General features: G+C 42.7%; 1 protein-coding gene across 1 annotated transcript in view; it reads right to left on the minus strand.

Moving 5' to 3' along the window:
• The window catches only part of EEA1 (early endosome antigen 1), a 497109-nt gene that overhangs the window by 260270 nt on the left and 211438 nt on the right, over window positions 1-25401 (minus strand). Inside the window, exons 18-19 of the mRNA XM_069228969.1 lie at window positions 11271-11410; window positions 1000-1330 (exon numbers count right to left, since the gene is read on the minus strand). Coding sequence (XP_069085070.1) covers window positions 1000-1330; window positions 11271-11410 — 471 coding nt within the window. The remainder of the gene's footprint in view (window positions 1-999; window positions 1331-11270; window positions 11411-25401) is intronic.

The raw sequence follows: 25401 nt of genomic DNA on the forward strand, positions 1-25401 counted from the left end.
CGGCTGGAAAATGCCAGGCATCTCTTGCAAACATAAGCAACATATCTTGAAGAAAATCATCATACTGAGCTGGAGTAGAAAAAAATTGTTACAATGAAGCTTCCTAAGGGTAAGTCAGTGTTCCCCCTAAACAAGCTACATTTTGTGTGTGTGGGCTGCTTAGCCAACTTTAATCTATGGATTTTGAGTCTGGATTGTGGATTCTTGGCTTTAGATGTAGCCCTGAGCTCCTAAAAAGAAGAAGAATGTAGGGATTTGTAACATCATTTCTGACAGAGGACCATCACAACCTACTCAATGGCCTTTATGTGCAAGAGGTGACCTAAGAAACAGGCTTAAGTATCACTATGTAGACACATACACCACATACATTGATGCTGGGGCATCACTGACATCTGTTACTTGCAATTCATTCAGTACTTAAAGATGATGTCTTCAGAGTAAACATCATTCAAGATTATAGTCAAAAGAAATGTAGACACCTTGGAAGAAAATGAGGTTAAGTTTCCAAGCGTGTCTCTATATACGTAGCGAGAATATCATCTGTGGTGAAAGGGGCCGTTTACATGTTGACTGAGTTGAAGGAGCTACATCAATGCCCATTAGTGTTTGTGCAACAAATTGGAGTTACTAGAATGGACCTGGATCTATTTCATAAGATGATGAACTTGAGCAAGAAAGGTTACCAACAGAAACTGTGAAGAATAGTTTTTAACTCATGTCTGTGAAATGATCAAACTATACATTTTGTTTCCCATTTCCAATGTTCATTGTTCACTCCTACATTTTAGTGCATTCAGTAACTTTGGCTGTCTGCTGCTATATTTAGGCTTCTGAATTCACTTTGTTCAAAGAATTCTTCACAGAATTGCAAATTAACATGTACAAATTAGCTAATCCATTCTTGCAAGATGCACAACTTAGAAAATGAATGCAAAATAAATACTTTAAGGTCATGAACTCGAATATACACAAAAATACTGTACATATTACAGTTACCTTTTGATCTAGAGTTGCTTTGGCTTTCTCTTTTTCCTTTTCTAGAACATTGTGTGCTTCTTTTAAAGACACTGTTGCCTTTGACAATTTTTCTTTAATATCTCCAAGCTCCTTTGATAAAGAACCATTCTCCAACTTCAGTTTCTGTAAATCTCCTAATAACATTTCGTGCTTGGCACACATCTCCTTCTCTTTATTCGTGGCACTGGAACTTAATTTCTGATAGTCTTCTTTAAGAGAGTGATTTTCCTCCTCTAGTTTTGTGTGTTGCTGATTTGCTTGTTCTAGGCACTCAATTTTCATTTTTAAGTCCAACGCGCTGCTGGATGCTCTAAAATGCAAAGTGAAGCACAGGGACATGCCTACAGATTATTTGGAATAAACCTTCACAGTTGAGAATCTAATTCCATTTTATAATGTCCACATTTATGCAATCTCGGTCTCTACAAGAAGGTTTACTGTATGAGAAGAACACATAAGGTGATCACAGCAGAACACACAAAAATTATCACATACAGCAAAAAAGGGTATTGCAACTCTAGTCTTAAGACCATTCCATCAAGCCTTCAAAATTCATGACTGCTCCAGTAGTGACTAACCAAGAGATGAAGTGTTGGCACACTCCAGCTTTTTAGGGTACCTGCAGGTTATCTCGCTGGTAGGTGGCTCTTAGCCACAGAGGTTGAGTATATCAAGAGCATCTGATATTGATTCTTCAGCTTTATGACAGGCTGCAGAGATTGTCAAGCAAATGTACCAGATATACTTGTTATCTTGCCCTCTGCAACAAAAAGGACTGGGCATTTTAGAGTAAGAGCAGTTCTAACTGTCTTTGCTGTAACACTGAACAGGCTATTGCTGTGGTGTAACAATAGGAAGCAAAAAGGCCAGTGTATAAATACTTCTTTCTTAATTAGAGTGCAGTGATTGAAATTCTCATCTACAATGTTGCTCAACTGAGGAAGCTCCCTTTCCATAGGAGTTTTTTGTGTTGGAAAGTGGTTTATTAGTTAGAGCAGGTAGATACCATCACTTAGTAATAAAACCACAGTCACAAATAAGGTCCAGTCAAGGTCTCAATAAAGGAATCCTTGCTCAACACTTGGTAGCTTGGCCCATGAGCAATTAGGCTTAAATTAGGAGACAGGTGTGTATTTAATATCAACAAAACAGTAAATAAGCACAACACAACACACAATAAAAATCCAACCCCAATTTATAAAAATAGGAAATTGTTGTATCTTTACAATTACATCAAAACAGCAACAATCCAAGGTAGGGAACAGGATATATGACGGCCTAGCCAAAAAGCACAAAAAGCAGAGTATTTCTGTATAAGGTCAAAGGCAAGCATATAGTCAACGAGTGATGGGAAAGGTACCCTTATGCTGGGAGCAGAGGTGTACTGTTATTGCATTGTGTTCCCAATCACTTGTGTAAAGATTGAAAAGGCATGATATTTGTTTCTTTTTTTACATTCTTAGTCTCCAGACTGATGGTGTCCTGACTGTAAATGTGTAGCAAGCCATCAGAGCTTTGTAAATGATGCAGCAGATTTTGAAGTGCTGCAACATGTAGGATGACCTTTTTAGGGAGGTGGGACGGGGAGCAATGTGGAGTCTGGTAGGCAATGGATTAGGGCGCTGCCACTATACAGAGGGCTTTAATAGTAGTCCTGAAGCTGCTTTCTGGAAGACGTGGTTGCCACTTTCTTCAGAAGAGAGAGCTGGTGACAGGCGATCTTTGTTTTTTGGCATTGGGCTTCATGAAGGTAAGGTTGGTGTGCAGAATGAAACCAAATTACTAAACTTGCAGTGAAAGTTGGGCTTCAAAGCCATCAAGGTTCTTGGTCTAGGGAAATAATAGGAATTCTGTCTTGGTAAAGATGAGCTTCAGGTAGTGACTGAACTTCCAGGTCTGGATGAGGCACAGGGAGTTTTTGAGGCATTGGATGGCTGGAGTGGAGGAGACTTTATAGAGTTGCATATTTTTTGCATATTGCTGAAATCGTATGCTGTTATCTGTGAGTATAACCCGAGGAAGAGGTTCAAGATGCAGAGATGAGTATGGAAACTTGAAGAACTTGGTAGGTGATAGGGGTCGTTTTAGACCTGGCAGTGCATATGTGAATGAATATCATTGGTTTGAAAGGGAGAAGGAAGACCAGGGGAGGATATAGCTGATGAGTCCTATTCAAGGCTGTAAGGTGTGCATAGGGTGAGATGATCTGCTGTGCTTAAAACAGTTGACAGTTCCATAAATTTTTAGAGGTGGTGTAATCTTCATCTGTGTTCAAGAAGGCATAGTCAGCTATGTGTAAGGTAGCGATCTACATGCTGCTGCACAGCATGAACCTAGACTGGCAGTCAGGCAGAAAATAGTTTACATTGATGTGATCTTCTAGTTGAGCAGAGTTTTCTTTTTCGATGATCCTGCCAATGAGAGGATTGATGAGTAATGTGCAGATATCTAGTGAGGTAATTAGGGTTTTTAGTAGGTTTCTTTAGGAATGGGAGAATCTGGCCGGTCTTGAGAGCTTGTCAAGATGCCTTGAACAAAGGAAGATTTGACAATGGAGAGTGAGGACGAGAATGCTTCACCAGAGAGAGTTTTAATAAGGAGAAGTGTAAGTCATCTTTATAAGAAGTGGCTTTAATGGAGTTGAGTAGGTTGACGAGGTCTGCGAGAGATATGGCTTTGAAGGATGGCCATTGAGCAGTTTTCCAGAAAGGAGCGGGTGTAAGAGGAGAAGCAGGCTTAGTGGTCTTGATGTGTGGTTAGATCTGCTGTATTTTATTTTACAGAAAAAGAAGATTATAGCATTGCACTGGTCAGTGGAATGAGAAATAAAAGGGTCAAGTAGTAGGGTCAATGTAGAGCTTGATTGTTTTGAAGAGTATTCTGTTTCTGTTGGTGACTTCATTAATGGAATTGGCATAGTACATTGGTTAATCAGATGAGCTGTCCGCATTTTATGTGGAGGAACTTCAATACTGTGAGGTCATAAGGTATTTTGTTTTGCTTCCTTTTTCTTACCTGCCTGTGGGTAAAGAAGGTATTTTTGTAGAGCATTATTGTGCTGAACGTTTTGGATTGCATTTGTATGTTTTAGTTGGAGCGCAGACATTGATATAGTTTTCAAAAAAAGTGTTGAAGTCATTTAGGACGGTGTTGGCACCGGGCATGGAGCTGGCAGAGCAAGAGGAGTTCAAGCATTAGGTTGTCAATGGTGATGTCTTTGAAGGATCTGAACACTTGGTCTTCTCTTTTGTGTTAACTCTGGTTTGTTGGTAGGCTTCTTGGGACAGAGACCGAGATAGCATGCTGTCTGGGTCAGTGCAGAGTTATGGTTGGCTTGCAATAGATTTTAGGTGATGTTGAGAAGACTAGGTCAAAGATGTGGTCTCAAGAGAACACTGGTTGGGTGACATGCTATCCAAATTGAGTGTGTAGATAAGTCTGAGAAGAATGTGTCCTTTTTGAGCTTGTGTTGTCTGGGAGGTTGAAGTGCCCAAGAGAGCTGCGTGGGCATATCAGGTGGAAGGTGTAGCGAGGAGATCTGATAGTTCAACACTTAAGTGCTTGTCCAGCCCAGGAGGACTGTGGAAGGGATGGAAAGTGGTGGTCTGAATTGTAGAGAGTGGGAAGTGACATGTCAGGAGCTCCATGAAGTTGAGTTTCACTTATCTGCCTTGGACGCAGGACCCGGAGGACTTACAGATGACAGCAAGGCTTCCTCCCTTTTCTATGTGTGCGGTCCACACAATGGGTGCTGTAGCCTATGGGGAGACGGATGTTGTAATATTTCATTATGATAATTGTGTGAATAAAGGTTATTGAGGTACTAGTGTCCCTTAAGATAATTTCTTGTGTTCCCTTATGGAACATCTATGTTATGAGGATTCTAGGAATGTTGGTGAGGGACACAGCTGGGAGCTGACTGTGAGCAGCTTGGGTTGACTGTCTACATCTGCTTAAGGAAATAATCGCGCAGGAACTGAACACTGGTTTCGGTGTTTATTTCCTTAAGGAGATGTAGACAGTCAACCCAGGTTGCTCGCCTAGGATGTGCGATGTTATAGCAGGGACTCACACATTGCACAGAGTACTTGGGTCCATGTTACTTTTACCTGGAACTCAGGTGTGCACTTCATGTGGTTATATGTAAATCTAAACACTGGTGTCCATCTTGCTGCCTTTCAGAACATAAAAGTGCCCTGCCCAACAGGTCTGTTCTGTGATATAAGGGGTGGTTGCTGTGTTAGGGCACATTTTGAGCGAGATCTCACAAGACGACGACAAAAATGCAACAGAAACCTTGATGCCCATTTTGTCACAAACAGGGCCATGCCAATGGGACTAAGTTAGAAGGCTTGGAAGAGAGCGGTTGTAATCCGCTGCAGAGCAACAATTACAATACAGTGCTGCTGCTGTTCAGCGAACACTTCAAGAGGAACATTTGTGTGAGGTGACAGGAGAGAACATGTAAGGCCTTGAAAGGCCCGCTTTGTTTTATATTAAGAGAAGATGGAGAGAACTGGAAAGTATTTGTCTAAACAACTGTGTGAACCTTGGACAAAGTGATCATTTGATAAACAGTGCACAATTCAGTAAGAGGTGGCACTAACCAAACTGAGCAATAGTGCATTTGTGTACAGGAAAGCGGCAGCGACTAATTTAGGTTTGCAATTTGGCTAAAAAAATCAAGTACAAGACTAGTATTATTGATAACAGAACTTCATAAGAATCTCTAGTGTGAATAGGATAGCATGAAGTATGTGAAGTAGAATTACAGGAGTGTGAAATATTGAACATCTCTAAGTGGCAAGAGGTAAGACTTTGAACTATCTAGGCATTACTCTAAGCAGAAATTAAACAAGAAGACTATTAAGAGAGAACACACAAGAAATATTGTTACATCTGTTGCTGAACCCTCATTATTTTCCTTATTTGATAAAAACGTGTTGTATGCTCTCATTCCAGATCTTCTTCCCAGGTGTACCCTTCACAAAAAAACAAAAACTTTCCTTGTCTGGACATACCAATAATCTGTGAAATTACAATTGGATTTGGTACTGTTCAAAGGTGGGCTTCTGGAGGGGGCTGTTCCTGAGGATCCCATTCCCATGAGAGGATGTGGGTGTGAACCATAGGTGTGAATTCGGGTTCTGTAGTTTTAGTGTGTATGATAGTTAGTGGTATGTGTAGAAGATTGAGTCAATAAGTTGTAAGGATGATATATGAGTTTCTGTGCTATCTAGGTTTCGGTGTGAATGCGTGAATTGGCAATATGGGGTGATGCACATGAACATATCTAACCTTGTATGTTTCAGTGGGACAGGGGTTCTGGCCTAAGGTCATTCTTGTCCCTAAAAAGTTCAAACAAGCAATGTCCTGGTCTGTGCAGCCTTTTCTGGGAGTGGGACATACTGAGGAGTTGTCTGAAGTAGGGAGAAGGTGGAAAGAAAAATATTTCCTGCACATATGGATGCTGGGAGATGCAATGCTGTCATTTCCTGTGGAGATGGATAATTGGAATGGTTAAAAGCAAATGAAGTCCGCTTGTCTAGATTTCTTTTCTTTTTTTAAACGGGAAACCTGTGATGTCAGATTTTGTACTTGCATCAGTCCAAGTACTGCAGGCACCCTGCAGAAAAGTGGAAATACAGATTTTTTGCAGCTATTGAATATTTTGAATGAGCTAATCCTATCAGAAAAAAAATATTTTGGAGCGTTATTTGCAGAGTATATGTTTGCACATGGTACAGTTCCAGGAAATAAATGCTACGGCACCCATCTACACGACTGGAGTGTATCACACTTCCTAAAATGTAATGTGCAGTGTGAAATAATCAAACAAAGGAAAGTGTTAGTGCCCAGGAGAAACAAAATGGTATTTCATACATGGCTGACAAGTATCATCTGAGTATGGCAAAAGCACCTAAATGATTCTACATTAAACGTTTTTTCTTTTTTTTTTTTTTGCGAATGACTGACTATTCAACAAGTAACAGAGCGCACAATCCATTACGTCTGTTATTTCAGCATGGACTACTGATTGTTGCTTTACTATTATGAGACAAAATCCACTTTTATTTGATTAATTATGTTACAATAGTACATTTGTCTACCTGTTTGAAGCAATTCCAATTTTGGATATCCCGAACGTGGTTTTTTTGTTTTTTTTTATAGTACACATAATATTTGATATCTTAAGCTTTACTACAGTTGTCTGTCTTCGTTGCCCCTCAACCGCATAGCGTGTCGACATTTGAGCTCCTGCTCTTCTTACAGCTGGATCTCACATTAAAACTACAGTTTCACGGTATTCACTTCTGTTGAACGACCAGAATAGTATGCCTTAAAAGAAGGCCCTTATATCTGTCAAAACTACTGAATCTTAATTCCGGGTAAAGTAATATTCCCTTTAGATGACTAGGAAGTAGAAGTATAGGATTTGTGCAGCAGGGACACGGAATGGTATCTACAGAAAGAGGACAGGAGGATCAGTGGATACTTTCACCATCCTCTTCCTGAAAAAAAAAGTCCAACTGGCCAACGTACAGTGACCTGGGTTAATATGCCCCATGCCTCTGCTGTGTGAATCTGTCATGGCATGGTCATACAAGGTCTGAAGCCAGATGCTTTTTTGATGTGAAAGTTGGCGAGGGAATAGGGATAAATATGGCATTCAAAAGAAAAACAGATTGAAGAAGTTTCTAAAGCTCTGAATAAAAAAAGGAACAGAGGTGGAGAGAAGAGGTGGCTACGAAGATGGCAACTCTGCAGGCTACAATGCATTGCCTTTGTCAAAATGCAGTAGATTGAAAGTTGCTCTGGCTACCCTTGTGGCTTTTAAATCAACTTGTTTGAGTCTTCCATTAAATTATGAATATGAGTGGAAAATAACTGTTTTCAAAACGTTTCTTCTGCAGAGGAGAAGTGCCACAAACTCATTCTTCCAGCGAGGTTAGGATATCTCGGTCAGACAGTGTTTCTTCTCATTAGAGAGCTCTACAGGTAATTATTTTTCAGTCTACCATATATAACAAAAACACTCTTGTAACAAAAGTCCACAATAAAAAGGCACTCTTATGCTTAGTGCTTCTCTTTCACAGTAGGACAAATCAAACCATAAATACTACACTCAACCCTATCTCTCTCCTACATAGTATTGACCTTCTTACTGCCAGAACTATCTTTTCACGAGACAGTAGCCACAGTACAGTTTTGACCTCAATGGACCTTTGCATGTTTTATTCTGCTCTGCATCCACTTATGCATAACCACGCAAGTACTACTCCAAGCCTATCACTACCGCTAAAATTGACATGATCATATGAGGCTTGACAAAATAAAAGCAGGTACAATGCTTTACTACATTGGGTAACTGGTTGAAAAATGTTTCAATGAGGTTTAGAACAAAGCTACTGTACCAGCGATGGCCAGAAATAAGTATTTGTGCATGCTGAACTGCAAGCAGGGGACTTCACTTGGTAGTTAAAATCTTTAACAGATTTAATTTTACATTAAGGATATCTTCCTACCTAAAATGACAATTTATATAAAAATGTTTTTTGTTGCATAACAAATAAGATGTGTTACATCAGCAGAACCAGGCTCTACATGATTTTGGAATAAAAGTCAGAAATGTTAATGTTATGGCCATGTCAGTCTTGGTCAAGAGCTACTATCTTCTATTTCAATAGATTCAATAAAAAGCTGAAGCGAGGGGGAGGAGATGAAGATAGTTGGATGAGTGCTTGTAGTGTTCCACCAATGGCTGTGCTTCTGGGGCTACATGCGCAAATCTGGAGCATTAATTTGGCAAACAGCTGTAAGAGAACCCAATCAATATTACATGTCTCAGATACTGGAGTTTTGGATTGGACATTAATGATACAAACGTTTAGCACCCCCACCCCTACTTCAACCTGATAAGGAGATGTAAGGAGGCAGTTGCCTTTCACAAGTAGGCAAAGGCCTGTTGCTTCTCTCATGGGATGGTGACAGACGTTTTGTTGCAGGTGCATGTAGGAGGGGGTAAAGTACAGCCTGAAGCACAACAGTGTAGCTCAAACATTACCTGGCCCTTGCAGTGTGTCACCATGGACAGATAAAGGGCTGTGGTAGAGTCTATTCAAATTTCACAGCGGGTCGATACACTCTTCCTGGAAGAAGCCACTACTTAAATTAAATTAAATTGCACAGGTCCCAATGATGACCATGCACTATAATGGACAGCACTGCAAATACTAAAATGGACTGAAATCACATATCACTGAGAAACATGTGCATGTTGGAACACTCATTTGACCATTTGAGATGGGTGAAAAAACGGTAGCCCTTTAGTATGGATTTTATTTATGTTGCTACACAAAAGTCCTCTTCATCTCACTGAGACAACAATTTGGGCAATGGGACTGAATAAAGAGCCTATAATCACACTACCAGAGAGTTGTGAGGGAGATTTGAAATATATATTTAGTGGGAAACGTCCCATACTAGCTCCTTCTCTGAAAGACTAGTTACCACAAGAAAAGAATGGGGTTCACCAATGATGTAGAGCTCTGTACACGGGGGACTGTCCGTGGGCTCATGGACAACGTTGGGTTCAGAGAATGCGTGGTGTGGGTGCTGTAACAGGGGTACGAGGGGGGGGGGGATTTCCTTTTACGGACTAGGTGGTCTCACACACTATATAGTGTCATGCTTCATCATTTGACCACCTAGCCCCACCCAGGTAGGATAGTACCACCTGGGCGGACTCAACCTCATCGTTAAAGGAACGGGAGGGAGTGCGTAAATAATTTTTTTTTATCTGGAGATAATGGGATCCAGCTAAGCTAGGGGGATATAAAAGCACTTAGGCAGTTGCCTGTGTGTAGTCTACACTTTAATAGTGGCAACTGCTGGTGCGACTAAAAACGGGGTGGGACACCACGGTGAGAACAAGGACTCACTGGGTCACCTCACTAAAAGTTGGCTGACATCTTTCTGCCCTCTACTGGGAGCCGTGAGAGGTCTCGGGCATTCTTCAGGGCCTAGGATCCCTAACCATCGTGCCTAGTGCAGATAGATAAGCCTCCCCTCAAAAGGAGGGGGGAAAAAACAATTATGATATATTTATAGATAAATGATGAAGTATGACACTATATAGTGTACCCCTGTTACAGCACCCACACCACGCATTCTCTGAACCCAACGAGGTCCATGAGCCCACGGACAGTCCCCCGTGTACAGAGCTCTACCTCATTGGTGAACCCCATACTTTCTTGTGGTAACTGAATAAAGAGCCCCCTGTGCTCACTAGCAGAAAGTGTAGCTTAGTTGCTTTGTGTGTGTGTCACTGCAGAGGATGTTTCTGAGAATTTGGATGTAGCTTGAGCATATTGAGAATTGTGTCACCTCAAACAAAACAGTGGCTCTACAGAACAGTATAAGACACAACCAGCACTTAAATACCTCGGATTGGGTAACTCTGCTGTTACTCTCCCCCCCCCCCCCAGCCCCTCCTCCTCACCCCTTCAACTTATTTGACACAAAACACTGTTTCTCTACAGTGCAAAATACAATGTAAGAGGATTAATCAGGAGGAGAATGGTATTGTGGCAGCAAATTCAAAAGAGTTCCTGAGCCACAAGTAGTCAAAGAAGTGCTGGCTGGAAAGTCTGTCCCTGTAGTGAGGGACAACAGGCTATGAAAAATATGCAGGCAATGGCTCGGACGACTGGAGAGGAAAGACAACACCTTAGAAGTTGAAATAACTAGACAGCACAATAGACAGATCATCTACTGGCTTGAGCTACTAATTGTGTGAGACATGCCTGTGATGTGATATTCAGAGGAAGGGGGTAAAATAATAAATGTAAGGCGATTACATAACAGGGCCTTCTTTCTCTTTGCTTGTGCCTCTTTTCTTCACCACAGGGAGGTTTAAACCCTACTGAATGAAAACAGTAAACAGTCTAAAGACTGTTAGATAAATAAAATGATAGCAAGAGCCTTGTTTGGACAGGGGGGAGATAACTGTCAGAGACTATACACTGGTGAAAATGTACATACAGCATGTATTCAATCACTATGCATCAAGAAAAATAATCAGCACACTCTTGAAACCACCGAAGACACAGTTAAAGACAAACATTATGCTTTAGGGCAAGACATTCTTAAAATTCTGTTTCACTTCCAATCTCCTCATGGGCTATGCGAAAAGGAAACAAAGACTTCTGAATGTTAATTTCTTTTCATTCATGAGATAGGTGTCTTACATTTCTTTTTCTATCTCCAGTTGTTTGCTTAGCTCTGTTGCTTTTTGTTCCAGATTGGAGCATTGCATCTGCTTCCCCTGTAGCTCCTGCAGTACTTGCTCTCTGCTTGCTTTAGTATTTTGAATATCAGCTTCCAGCTTCTGTGTGGGAGAAGAGGACTTTCTTTCAGCACAACTGCAATGATTAACATTATATATACTCATCTAAACCCCTTCCACCGGCTTGGTGGCCCGCCTGCCAAAGTTAGATCTTAGCGGTCCCATAGACTAAAACCCGCCTGAGTCCCACCCGACTCCGCCAAGGATTCTCATCCACCGCAACTGCGCTATCGTAAACAGTGGCTGGCAGCAGGACTACTGCCACACTCACCGTCGTGCAGATTTGGATGAGCCTTATCGCCCAACAAAACATGTCAGTCTGACCTCCACTTCTGCCTTGGTGAATAGTTTTTTTTTGGGGGGGAAGGGGGCTTTAAGGGGTGAAAATGCCCCTTTTCGCCTATTCTACTTCAGTTTCCGGCTGGACAACACCCTCCGTCGCTGCTGCGATTGGACCTCGGAGAAAGCATGACATCCCCCCATGTCACTGGACACGAAGGTAGAGAAACCTGCACTGGCTCGGGCCACTGCAAACATATACATACCACAGTAATTTTTTTAAACTACTGTGGCATGCATATGCTGGGGACACAATTGTCTCAGACACCGATGGGGACTTACTGGTACACAACATATATTGCACACAAACACCAGTCATTTTGGTGTCAGTATTCATTGCCAAATTAATGCTGGCACCATAGTGATGGTTCAATCACACCTGTCAACTGTGTTCATGTGTGCACATTGCAAGGGGGCATGTACCTGTCATGTTGTCCTTCGAGTTGTGTGTTTGAGTCAGTGTGTGTGTGTGTGTGTATGTGTGGGGGTGGTGGAGGGGTTTGTGTGGGGGTGTGATGCGATTGGCTGGGTGAGGTGGAGGGAGCGGGAATGGGTGATGTGGATGTGTCAGTATGTGTGCCATTTGCATATGGCATTGTTGTTGTGTTGGGTTGCTGTGTGCAACATTCAGGTGAGTGTTGATGTGTTGGCTGTGTTGTGTGTGGGTGCAGTGTCAATAGTGTGTGTATGTTGTGTCACTGATGTACATCAGTCTGTGGCATGTATGTGTTGTGGTGAAATGGCAATAGATAATAGTGTGTATGTGGTGTGTTGTGTCATGCGTGATGCAGAGGGACACATATGGCAAAGGTGTAGTGTGTGTAACTTATCTGTATTCCGTAGCCACTGCCCAATGTCCATTGGGTCCAGTGACTGTAAGCAAACCGCAGCAACTACACTGCCTGCAGGACTGTAACATCTTAATACGGCGGACAGGACACAGTCAACTTGACAGTCTTCCTGGGTCTGCCGCTGCAGCGGTTTGGCGGTGACACCACCAAGAACTAAATCAGGCCCTAAATGCCTTACCACTAAGACCCCAATTAGGAGTGGGATGATAATGAAAATGTCACTTACCCAGTGTACATCTGTTCGTGGCATCAGTCGCAGTAGATTCGCATGTTCTGCAATAGCTCGCCATCTGGTGTTGGGCCGGAGTGTTACAAGTTGTTTTTTTTTTCGAAGAAGTCTTTCGAGTCACGGGACCGAGTGACTCCTCCTTTTTGTCTCCATTGCGCATGGGCGTCGACTCCATCTTCGATTGTTTTTCCCCGCAGAGGGTGAGGTAGGAGTTGAATTGTAGTAATAGTGCCCATGCAATGGAGTGACTAAGTATGCACCTATTTAAGGTTGAGATGATACATATATAAATAATTGAAGGTAACTTCCAAACTGCTACAGGCTCCCGGGGAGGCGGGTGGGCACATGCGAATCTACTGCGACTGATGCCACGAACAGATGTACACTGGGTAAGTGAAATTTTCAGTTCGATGGCATCTGTCGCTGTAGATACGCATGTTCTGCATAGACTAGTAAGCAGTTATTTCCCCAAAAGCGGTGGATCAGCCTGTAGGAGTGGAAGTAGTCTGAAATAATGTCCTTAATACGGCTTGACCTACTGTGGCTTGTTGTGCGGATAACACGTCTACACAGTAGTGCTTGGTGAATGTGTGAGGCGTAGACCATGTGGCTGCCTTACATATTTCTTGCATTGGGATGTTTCCTAGAAAGGCCATGGTAGCACCTTTCTTTCTGGTTGAGTGTGCCCTTGGTGTAATGGGCAGCTGTCGTTTAGCTTTAAGGTAGCAGATTTGGATGCATTTAACTATCCATCTGGCTATACCTTGTTTTGAAATTGGGTTTCCTGCGTGAGGTTTTTGAAATGCAATAAAGAGTTGTTTAGTCTTTCTGATGTTTTTTGTTCTGTCAATGTAATACATCAATGCTCTTTTGACATCTAATGTATGTAGTGCCCTTTCAGCTACGGTATCTGGCTGTGGAAAGAACACTGGAAGTTCCACTGTTTGATTTAGATGGAACGGTGAAATAACCTTTGGCAAAAATTTAGGATTGGTCCTTAGGACGACCTTATTTTTGTGTAGTTGTATAAAAGGTTCCTGTATTGTAAACGCCTGAATCTCGCTTACTCTTCTTAGGGAAGTAATGGCGATGAGAAATGCCACCTTCCAGGTTAGGAACTGTATGTCGCAGGAGTGCATGGGTTCAAAAGGTGGACCCATAAGTCTAGTTAGGACAACATTTAGGTTCCATGAAGGAACAGGTAGTGTTCTTGGTGGTATAATTCTCCTAAGGCCCTCCATGAATGCTTTAATGACTGGTATCTTATATAGGGAAGTTGAATAGGTAGTCTGCAGGTATGCAGATATTGCTGCAAGGTGAATCTTAATGGAAGAGAAAGCTAGGTTAGATTTTTGTAAGTGAAGCAAGTAACCCACTACATGTTCTGGAGTTGTGTGTAATGGTTGTATTTGATTAATATGGCAGTAGCAAACAAACCTCTTCCATTTACTTGCATAGCAGTGCCTGGTGGATGGCCTTCTGGCTTGTTTTATGACTTCCATACATTCTTGGGTAAGTTGTAAGTGCCCGAATTCTAGGATTTCAGGAGCCAGATTGCTAGATTCAGCGATGCTGGATCTGGGTGTCTGATCTTTTGGTTGTGCTGTGTCAACAGATCTGGCCTGTTGGGCAATTTGATGCAGGGTACCACTGATAGGTCTAGCAGCGTTGTGTACCAGGGTTGCCTTGCCCAAGTTGGTGCTATCAATATGAGTTTGAGTTTGCTTTGACTGAGTTTGTTTACCAGGTAAGGAAGGAGAGGGAGAGGAGGAAAAGCGTAAGCAAATATCCCTGACCAGTTCATCCATAGGGCATTGCCTTGGGATTGTTTGTGTGGGTATCTGGATGCGAAGTTTTGGCATTTTGCGTTCTCCCTTGTTGCAAACAAGTCTATCTGAGGTGTTCCCCAGAGTTTGAAATAAGTGTTCAGAATTTGGGGGTGAATTTCCCATTCGTGGACCTGTTGGTGATCTCGAGAGAGATTGTCTGCGAGTTGATTTTGGATCCCTGGTATAAACTGTGCAATTAGGCGAATTTGGTTGTGAATTGCCCAATGCCAAATTTTTTGTGCTAGCAGGCTTAACTGCGTGGAGTGCGTCCCCCCCTGCTTGTTTAGATAATACATTGTTGTCATGTTGTCTGTTTTGACGAGAATGTATTTGTGAACTATTATTGGTTGGAAATCTTTTAGTGCTTGAAAAACTGCTAGAAGTTCTAGGTGATTGATATGCAGTTTTGTTTGATGTACGTTCCATTGTCCTTGTATGCTGTGTTGATCGAGGTGTGCTCCCCACCCTGTCATGGAAGCATCTGTTGTTATTACGTATTGTGGCACTGGGTCTTGGAAAGGCCGCCCCTTGTTTAAATTTATGTTGTTCCACCACAGAAGCGAGAGGTAAGTTTGGCGGTCTATTAACACCAGCTCTAGAAGGTGACCCTGTGCTTGAGACCACTGTGATGCTAGGCATTGTTGTAAGGGCCTCATGTGCAGTCTTGCGTTTGGGACAATGGCTATGCATGATGACATCATGCCTAGGAGTTGTAATACCATCTTTGCCTGTATCTTTTGTGTTGGATACATGCGTTGTATGATGGTGTTGAAATTTAGAATTCTTTGTGAACTTGGAGTGGCTACTCCCTTTGATGTGTCTATTATGGCTCCTAGGTATTGTTGTACCTTGCGCGGCAGAATGTTGGATTTTGTAAAGTTGACGGTGAACCCGAGTTTGAAGAGGGTTTGTATGATCTGATTTGTGTGATTTGAGCACTGTATGAACGAATGGGCTTTGATTAGCCAGTCGTCCAACTATGGGAACACATGTATTTGCTGCCTTCTTATGTGTGCAGCGACTACCGCTAGACATTTGGTAAAGACTCTTGGTGCGGTTGTTAATCCGAAAGGCAGTACCTTGAATTGGTAATGTATTCCTTTGAATACAAACCTTAGGTATTTCCTGTGCGATGGGTGTATTGGTATATGGAAATAAGCATCCTTGAGGTCTAAAGTTGCCATGTAGTCGTGTAGTTTTAGCAATGGCAATACTTCTTGTAGTGTGACCATGTGGAAGTGGTCTGATTTGATGAAAGTGCTCACTACTCTGAGGTCTAGGATTGGTCTCAGTGTTTTGTCCTTCTTTGGTATCAGAAAGTACAGTGAGTAAACTCCTGTGTTTATTTGTGTGTTTGGCACTAATTCGATTGCATTCTTTTGCAATAGTGCCTGCACTTCTATCTCCAGGAGATTGGAATGGTGTGTTGTTAAATTTTGTGCTTTTGGTGGTATGTTTGGAGGGAATTGTAGAAATTCTATGCAATAACCATGTTGGATAATTGCTAGAACCCAAGTGTCTGTAGTGATTTCCTCCCATGCTTTGTAATAATGACCTATTCTTCCCCCCACTGGTGTTGTGTGGAGGGGGTGAGTGACCTGTGAGTCACTGTTTAGTAGTAGGGGCTTTGGGGCTTTGAAATCTTCCTCTATTTCTAGGGAATTGCCCTCCTCTATATTGTCCCCGAAAACCTCCTCTATACTGTCCTTGGTAACTGGACGGTGTGGCTTGTGAGGTGCTGGCTTGTGTGCTTTGACCTCGAAACCCCCCTCGAAAGGGCGTTTTACGGAATGTGCTGTAATTCCCTCTGCTCTGCGGGGAGTAGAGTGCGCCCATGGCTTTGGCAGTGTCCGTATCTTTTTTGAGTTTCTCAATCGCTGTGTCCACTTCTGGACCGAACAGTTCTTTTTCATTAAAAGGCATATTGAGAACTGCTTGTTGAATCTCTGGTTTAAATCCAGACGTTCGGAGCCATGCATGCCTTCTGATAGTTACAGATGTATTAATTGTCCGTGCAGCTGTATCTGCAGCGTCCATGGAGGAGCGTATCTGGTTGTTGGAGATGGTCTGTCCCTCCTCAACCACTTGTTTTGCCCTATTTTGTAAGTCCTTGGGCAGATGTTCGATGAGATGTTGCATCTCGTCCCAGTGGGCTCTGTCATAGCGCGCAAGTAGTGCCTGGGAGTTCGCGATGCGCCACTGGTTTGCAGCTTGTGCTGCGACCCTTTTACCAGCTGCATCGAACTTGCGGCTTTCTTTATCTGGGGGTGGTGCATCTCCAGATGTGTGAGAGTTGGCCCTTTTCCTAGCTGCTCCTACAACGACAGAGTCTGGTGGCAGCTGTGTAGTGATGAAAGCCGGGTCTGTAGGAGGCACTTTATACTTTTTTTCCACCCTTGGTGTGATTGCCCTACTTTTGACCGGCTCCTTAAAGATGTCTTTTGCGTGCCGGAGCATACCAGGGAGCATAGGCAGGCTTTGGTAGGAGCTGTGGGTGGAGGAGAGTGTGTTGAATAAGAAATCATCCTCGACCTGTTCTGAGTGGAGGCTTACGTTGTGAAATTGTGCTGCTCTAGCCACCACTTGAGAATACGCGGTGCTGTCTTCTGGTGGAGATGGCTTTGTAGGGTATGCCTCCGGACTGTTATCTGACACTGGGGCTTCGTATAGGTCCCATGCGTCCTGATCTTGGTCACCCTGGCTCATGGTGGTGTGAGCTGGGGAGTGTGATGGAGTTTGTGCTGGTGAGACGTTAATCACGGGCGGAGGAGAGGGTGGTGGGGTAACTCTTTTCACCACTTTTGGTTGTGGTGTCTGTTCCGTCTGGAACTCCAACCTTCTCTTTCTCGTAATGGGGGGAAGGGTGCTTATTTTTCCTGTCCCCTGCTGTATGAAGATACGCTTTTGCGTATGGTCCACATCAGTTGCTTGTAGCTCTTCCTCAAACCTATGCTTCTGCATTTGGGAGGTTAGCGAGTGCTCTTCTGTATAAGAGCCTGAAGTGGGATCGCTTGCAGTTTGTTTCGACATCGAAACCCTGTCTGCGTGTTTTTTCGGCTCCGAGGTGACTCTTTCCTTTTTCGGGGCCGAAACCTCTCGGCGTCGATCTGTTTCGGTGCCGCTGTCTCGGCGTCGAGCCGTGTCCACACCGGCATCTCGGTGTCGAGGCTTGTCTCCAACACTTTCTCGGTCCCGAGAAGGCTGCGTGCCGGTGTCTCGACCGGAGTCGGACGATCTCGGCACTGTTTGGGCCTTTTTCGGTGCCGACGGTCGGTCACCGAATTTATGGGTCGAGCCATGGCCTGGTGGCAGTGGCGTCCCCTGGGCCTTGTAAATGTTCTTCTGAGTGGATTTCGACGTCTTACTCACGGTTTGTGTATCGTCGAATCCTTCGGAGTCTGAGTCTTGGATCGAGAAGGTACCTTCCTCTTCCTGTTCCTCGAACTCTCGTTGGGCTGTCGGTGCGGACGCTATCTGAAGTCTTCTGGCTCGACGGTCTCGGAGTGTTTTTCGGGACCGGAACGCACGACAGGCCTCGCAGGTGTCTTCGCTGTGCTCAGGTGACAGGCACAGGTTGCAGACCAAGTGTTGGTCTGTGTAGGGGTATTTATTGTGGCATTTGGGGCAGAAACGGAACGGGGTCCGTTCCATCGGCGTTCTTCAGCACGCGGTCGGGCCGACCAGGCCCCGACGGAGGATCGAAAAACTACCCCGAAGGGCACCGGAGCTCTTCGATCTTCGATGCGGTGTGGAATCTAAGTACGCCGATCCCGAACGCAACAATACCGACGAAAATCTTCCGAAATTAGCTAATTTTCCGTTCCGAAACTCGGAGCGACAGGAACACGTCCGAACCCGATGGCGGAAAAAAAACAATCGAAGATGGAGTCGACGCCCATGCGCAATGGAGACAAAAAGGAGGAGTCACTCGGTCCCGTGACTCGAAAGACTTCTTCGAAAAAAAAAACAACTTGTAACACTCCGGCCCAACACCAGATGGCGAGCTATTGCAGAACATGCGTATCTACAGCGACAGATGCCATCGAACATTCTGTTATGTGTGGCAACTCCTCTAACCGGAATTATACATTTTGTGATAAATAGCAGCAGCTCCCACCTGCAGACACTGATTGAGGGTGAGAAGTACTTACCAGAACAAGTGGATTTTGAAGGGCTAAGTACGAAAAAAAAAACACATGCGACCCCCCCTACAGTTCGTGAATGGTGTAAATTATCTCACCCGATGTATATCAGTTTTTATCAGACCCTATACAGGGAGTGCAGAATTATTAGGCAAATGAGTATTTTGACCACATCATCCTCTTTATGCATGTTGTCTTACTCCAAGCTGTATAGGCTCGAAAGCCTACTACCAATTAAGCATATTAGGTGATGTGCATCTCTGTAATGAGAAGGGGTGTGGTCTAATGACATCAACACCCTATATCAGGTGTGCATAATTATTAGGCAACTTAAAAAACAAATATATACCCATTTCAATTATTTATTATTACCAGTGAAACCAATATAACATCTCAACATTCACAAATATACATTTCTGACATTCAAAAACAAAACAAAAACAAATCAGTGACCAATATAGCCACCTTTCTTTGCAAGGACACTCAAAAGCCTGCCATCCATGGATTCTGTCAGTGTTTTGATCTGTTCACCATCAACATTGCGTGCAGCAGCAACCACAGCCTCCCAGACACTATTCAGAGAGGTGTACTGTTTTCCCTCCTTATAAATCTCACATTTGATGATGGACCACAGGTTCTCAATGGGGTTCAGATCAGGTGAACAAGGAGGCCATGTCATTAGATTTCCTTCTTTTATACCCTTTCTTGCCAGCCACGCTGTGGTGTACTTGGACGCGTGTGATGGAGCATTGTCCTGCATGAAAATCATGTTTTTCTTGAAGGATGCAGACTTCTTCCTGTACCACTGCCTGAAGGTGTCTTCCAGGAACTGGCAGTAGGACTGGGAGTTGAGCTTGACTCCATCCTCAACCCGAAAAGGCCCCACAAGCTCATCTTTGATGATACCAGCCCAAACCAGTACTCCACCTCCACCTTGCTGGCGTCTGAGTCGGACTGGAGCTCTCTGCCCTTTACCAATCCAGCCACGGGCCCATCCATCTGGCCCGTCAAGACTCACTCTCATTTCATCAGTCCATAAAACCTTAGAAAAATCAGTCTTGAGATATTTCTTGGCCCAGTCTTGACGTTTCAGCTTGTGTGTCTTGTTCAGTGGTGGTCGTCTTTCAGCCTTTCTTACCTTGGCCATGTCTCTGAGTATTGCACACCTTGTGCTTTTGGGCACTCCAGTGATGCTGCAGCTCTGAAATATGGCCAAACTGGTGGCATCGTGGCAGCTGCACGCTTGACTTTTCTCAGTTCATGGGCAGTTATTTTGCGCCTTGGTTTTTCCACACGCTTCTTGCGACCCTGTTGACTATTTTGAATGAAACGCTTGATTGTTTGATGATCACGCTTCAGAAGTTTTGCAATTTTAAGAGTGCTGCATCCCTCTGCAAGATATCTCACTATTTTTGACTTTTCTGAGCCTGTCAAGTCTTTCTTTTGACCCATTTTGGAAAGGAAGTTGCCTAATAATTATGCACACCTGATATAGGGTGTTGATGTCATTAAACCACACCCCTTCTCATTACAGAGATGCACATCACCTAATATGCTTAATTGGTAGTAGGCTTTCGAGCCTATACAGCTTGGAGTAAGACAACATGCATAAAGAGGATGATGTGGTCAAAATACTAATTTGCCTAATAATTCTGCACTCCCTGTAATTACTGCATCCAATAATGGCCAAATCGTAATATGGGCCTTAATCTCCTAGAGTACGGTTTACTTCATAACTCAACTCAGCAACAATTCCAAATGTTAAATTAAACAATATGTGCATTCAAAAATGTTTTTGTACTGAACGAATGAGATTATGTCGTAGTCAGATGAAAAGTATCTACATATTTCATTTAGCAAAAATGCAGTCATGAAAGGATGATATCTTTGCGGGGCTAATGCACATTTTGCTTGACAACATTCAAAGCTACACCTCCGTAAGGGCAGTGCTGCATTTGAGCAGGTGTTTGTCACACCTTAGCACGAAACGTATTTTAGATACTTACAGTTAAGATGTTTGTATTCACAACAGTACGGACTGTGATGATCAGACAGCTACTCATTTTGACGGATGGAAAGGGTGCTGCAGCAGCGACATGGCTCACCGTGAGAGACAAGCGCACAGTTTCATAAGAAGCACACCACTGCTACAAGGCCACTGGTGTGATTATCCTAATGGGCTCCCCATGTCTTAGCATGCCCATAAGCAAGGAGAGCCACTGGCTCACCTCCTCGGGACTGGTTTGGTTGAGGCCAGCGCCATACGTGTGTTTGTAAGTGAAAGGGGAAGAAAGATAGAAGCAACACCAGCAGTTGCAGTGGGCAGCACCAATGTTAACTTTCTAAGAAAATCTTTGACAGTTATTTTTAAAGCTCAATAGTGGGTAAAAACCATTGCAACATTGAAAACTACCAATCTGAGGTGATGCATTGTTTCAGACTGATTTAAGAGGAATTTTATTGATGTAACAACTTTAGACAAGAATGCCAGGCATAGTGTATTGTATATTCTATGTCCACTAAATAACCAAGTTGGTCTTACCTTTCAATCAATGCAAACCTCCTGTCTGTGACCTTCATTAATCAAAATTGCATCTGGGTGCATTTACGAGGACATATTTCCTATGGTTCAGCGATCATCTTTAACTTTTAAAACAAACCCAGTGAAGCAATGCTAGAGACGACAAATTTGGCATAATTTAAGATTATGTTATTGAGAAAAATATACTTGTACTTATTTTATTCAGTTTTCCTATGGTGCAAACTGGATCCACCTGCAGGCAGCAATCTTCTCTCACATGGCAATTATAATTCTACAAATAAACTGTTCACCAGCCACAGTATGTAACCAGGAAATCAATCAGGAGAATCAGTATTTAGGTGCAGGAAGAAATAATGAGAAAGAAAGTAACAGGATTATTAGTTTAGATCAAATTTATGTTGTCAGTGGTAGTCAAAATGTTAACCTAGACTTTCCAGAAATCCTGCTACAGTAGCACCAATGTTACTTGGGTTGGGAGAAAATATCTGCCCTCCGCAGCATCACCCGACAAGGAGATTTTCAAGGGGCACTTAATTTGGAATTTGAAATCATCAGGCAAGGCAGAAATGTATTTCTCAAGGCTGAGCTTTCACCAGAAATAGTGAGTTTGCACATTAGCTATTCTGTAGTGCTCAGGTGTAATGATAAATGGCACCTTACATATCTGCAAACTTGAAGTAGGTCAGAACTGCGGTGGAGTATACAGGTGTGTACACCACATCCCAAAGGCTACCTAGGATAAACTGGCTGCTCCTCAGCACATTTTCTAAGACAAACTGTTTGCGATTTCCTATTTGTGATGAGGTAAATCTTTCTGCTAGCACTGGTGGGAACAGCTGCAATTCAGCATAGCGTTAATACTGCAAGTTCGTTTTCTAAAATGTGTCACCATGGTCCGATAAAAATTCCAGAGTCTCTCATGGCTAGGTGGGCTGGTGTACCTTAGTGTACACCTCCTACCTGACATTCCAAAAAAGTAATAAAAGAATGTTGGGGAGGGTGAATGCGAAGGTATTATTTAAAAAAAAAAAAAAAATAGTTCTTATGATCCCCAAATGATAAAGAAAAGGATAAGGACTAAGCTTCACTTTTTTCACCAAAAACCATAGAGACCAACAACTTTTAACAAACTACATTTCCAATAATATAGACCCTATCCAATAGAATGTGCTGAGTTGTAAATTGATGCTCTAAACCAAAACAACACTCACAAATAGATCTCAAAGGCTTATACTTTGATGCTGCAAGCCACATCACTTTGCAACCACTTTCAGAACCGGCTAGAACAGAACTGCACATCGACACAGGACGCCTGATGCCCAACACAAGACTGCTGATTCTTGCAGGCCCAAACACAAACCTAAGCGCTGGTATGAATGACAAAAAAGATCCTGCATCACACAACATCCAGTCTGGTCCCTCTAAGTCTCTCAGCAAAGACAAACTCTCACATGAAATTGTGTGCTTCCCTGGATTCCGTCTTGCTACCCCCTTCTGCCAGTGTCTGAATGTGAGTAACTACAGCAGGTCTCAGACCTCCACGAAGTCTCCAGCCACCTTCAGTCTAGAAAGGAAATCTTCATTGTAGAAAATAGAGTGAGCATACAAATATCTCAAAAGCGCATTAATCATGAAAAAGTATTTCCCAATACTGTAGATATTTTAAAGAGTCATCTAGCTATCGGACTGCTCCCACTTGTTACAGAGTGTTAGATAGTCTTGTTTGCTGATCTGGAATGCTCAAAATTACATCCTTTTTAAAATAAAGTCAACATGGTGGTAAAGGAGAATTTCTGTTCCCTTAGCTGGCTGATAAACCAGATGAACATTCACTACATGACAGTGAAACTAGAATCCCTCAATTCTATGCAATTACAAATGTAACCCTAGTAACAGAGTTGAGCACGTGCATATCACCATGGTCCCACATTTGACTACTCCTGGGCACCTCGTTATCAGTTGTCAATATTCTGTTAGCCAGTCCATCAAAGATCTGAATGAATGAATTACTGAATTAAACTCAATATACCAACAGGAGCTTTACACAAAGATTCATAACCGGAGGGAACTAAGCAAATTGGAAAAAACTGATTTTAATTGTATTTCTAAAGAAACTGAAACTGGGGATACTCCTGATGTGATTGGGAAGGGAATTACACCATGCGGCTGAAGGAGAAGGATTTTATGCATAATTTAATCCATGGGGCCGCAAGTTTACTGACAAATAATAAGTACAGAAGACAAGAGTGGTGACAGGGAGAAAATGTGCTCCTAAATAAAGTTTGCCTGGAAATAATAAATTGCAGAAGTTAATGTTGATCTTCAAAATGAGCAGGGATCGGTGCTTCCAGTGGGAGATCTAGAATGAGACGGCCCACAAAGTTCTGCACACCCCGAAGTTGGTGAAGGAGGTAATGTGGTGCAACCAGATAAAGTGAATTTCCATAGACAAGATGGACCAACCTACATTTATGCAGGAATTGAAAGTAAGTAATGGAAAGATCTTGCAAAACATTCACAATGTTTGGAAACACATTCCAACCACACCACAAATTTGGGTACAAAAGGATAGTTTGCATGCAAACAATATGTCCTGGTTTTTCACAGAGTCTACAGGAGTGGAGGGAGGGTCCTAACTCCTCAGGCCACCAAATTGTTGACCAGACCAAGGAATGTTTACCAAATATAAGTATCTATCTTATCACCACTGACTTTGAGAAAAAGCATGATCTTTGGCTTGGCAAAGACCACTGAAAGTTGTCGCGAGTTTGGGAAACAATTTTTAAAAAAAGATGATGATCTGGGTGTCATCTGCATAAAAAACAATTTTACACCCAAGGAGCACCCCAAAGTGGCTGGTGGGGAGATGTGAAAGTTAAATAGAATCTAGCTTAATGAAGATCCCTAGCATACACCGCACTATATTGGGTCAGGATTGGACAGGAAGAAGGTAAAAGTGTTTGTCTAAGTTCTGCCCGACAGAAATGGATGAAACCATCTAAGAGCTAACTTGAAGATGCCAAACTCAGCCAGGGGAGAGAGGAGGGCAGAGTGGGAGGTTATGTCAAACACCATGTGTAGATCTAGAAGGACCAAGGTAACAGACCCTCTTTGGCCCAAAATGATTTGAAGGTCGCAAGTGATCACCACTAGCGCAGTTTTGGTGCTGTGCATTGGAGAGAAATTTGAGAGGGATCTAGAAAGATGCTTTCTTTCAGATAGCTGGATAGGTGGAGTGAATTGCTGTCTGTGGCATTTTAGCAGGCTTAAAAATCAATGAAAAGGGCTAGTGGTAAGTAAAGAGACTAGAGTCACCAGAAAGATTTTTTAAGACTCTTTACTGCCATGGCTTGCTTCCATGTGTTCAGGACTGAGGCACTTTTCAGCGATATATTATGTATGTTGATGAGGACTAGGCTGATGAGACCTATCATAATTTATAATGTGAAAGGGGCAGGAATCAATAATATGGAATGAAAGTTGATTATCAGTTACAGAGTTGCACATATAGACTAAGAATATGGCATTTATATGACCTGTGTTTATCTTTTCCATATATACTAAGGAATCAAAATCTTCTTTATTTACTGCTAATTGGGACCAACGACCAAGCAGAAGACACCCAAACACAGCTCTTATGTACTATTTATTACACTAGACTTGGACCTTAAGGTAATGCTCTTGCAAAGTTTCAAAAGCTATGGAATGCTGCAGTCATGGTCCTTAACGTTTATCACTATGTGTAAGTTCTGTATCTGTGCAAAGGTCTCAGAAATGTGTCAGACTTTATTTTTTAACAGAGGTTATTAGATTTTATAGAGAAACAAATCAGTCACAAACAAGACACCAAAATACAACCACAGTCCCATTAATGATTAAATTCACAGTAGCATATGATCAACCCATCAGTAATATAGGACAGACTAAGTTATTCATACTCTTATTGAAGCACAGCTGCATTCCTTTCACAGGCATATGAGCTTCTCCCTGGTCCCGTCACTGACTGGAACTAAAGTAGTCAACCTTGTCTTCCCCAGGCCCCAACTGGCTTTAACCTGCTTTTATCTCTGTATATTTCTGCGTCAGTGCATGTACCTGATT

This window comes from Pleurodeles waltl, chromosome 4_1, assembly GCF_031143425.1.
Source record: "Pleurodeles waltl isolate 20211129_DDA chromosome 4_1, aPleWal1.hap1.20221129, whole genome shotgun sequence".
Lineage (NCBI taxonomy): Eukaryota > Metazoa > Chordata > Amphibia > Caudata > Salamandridae > Pleurodeles > Pleurodeles waltl.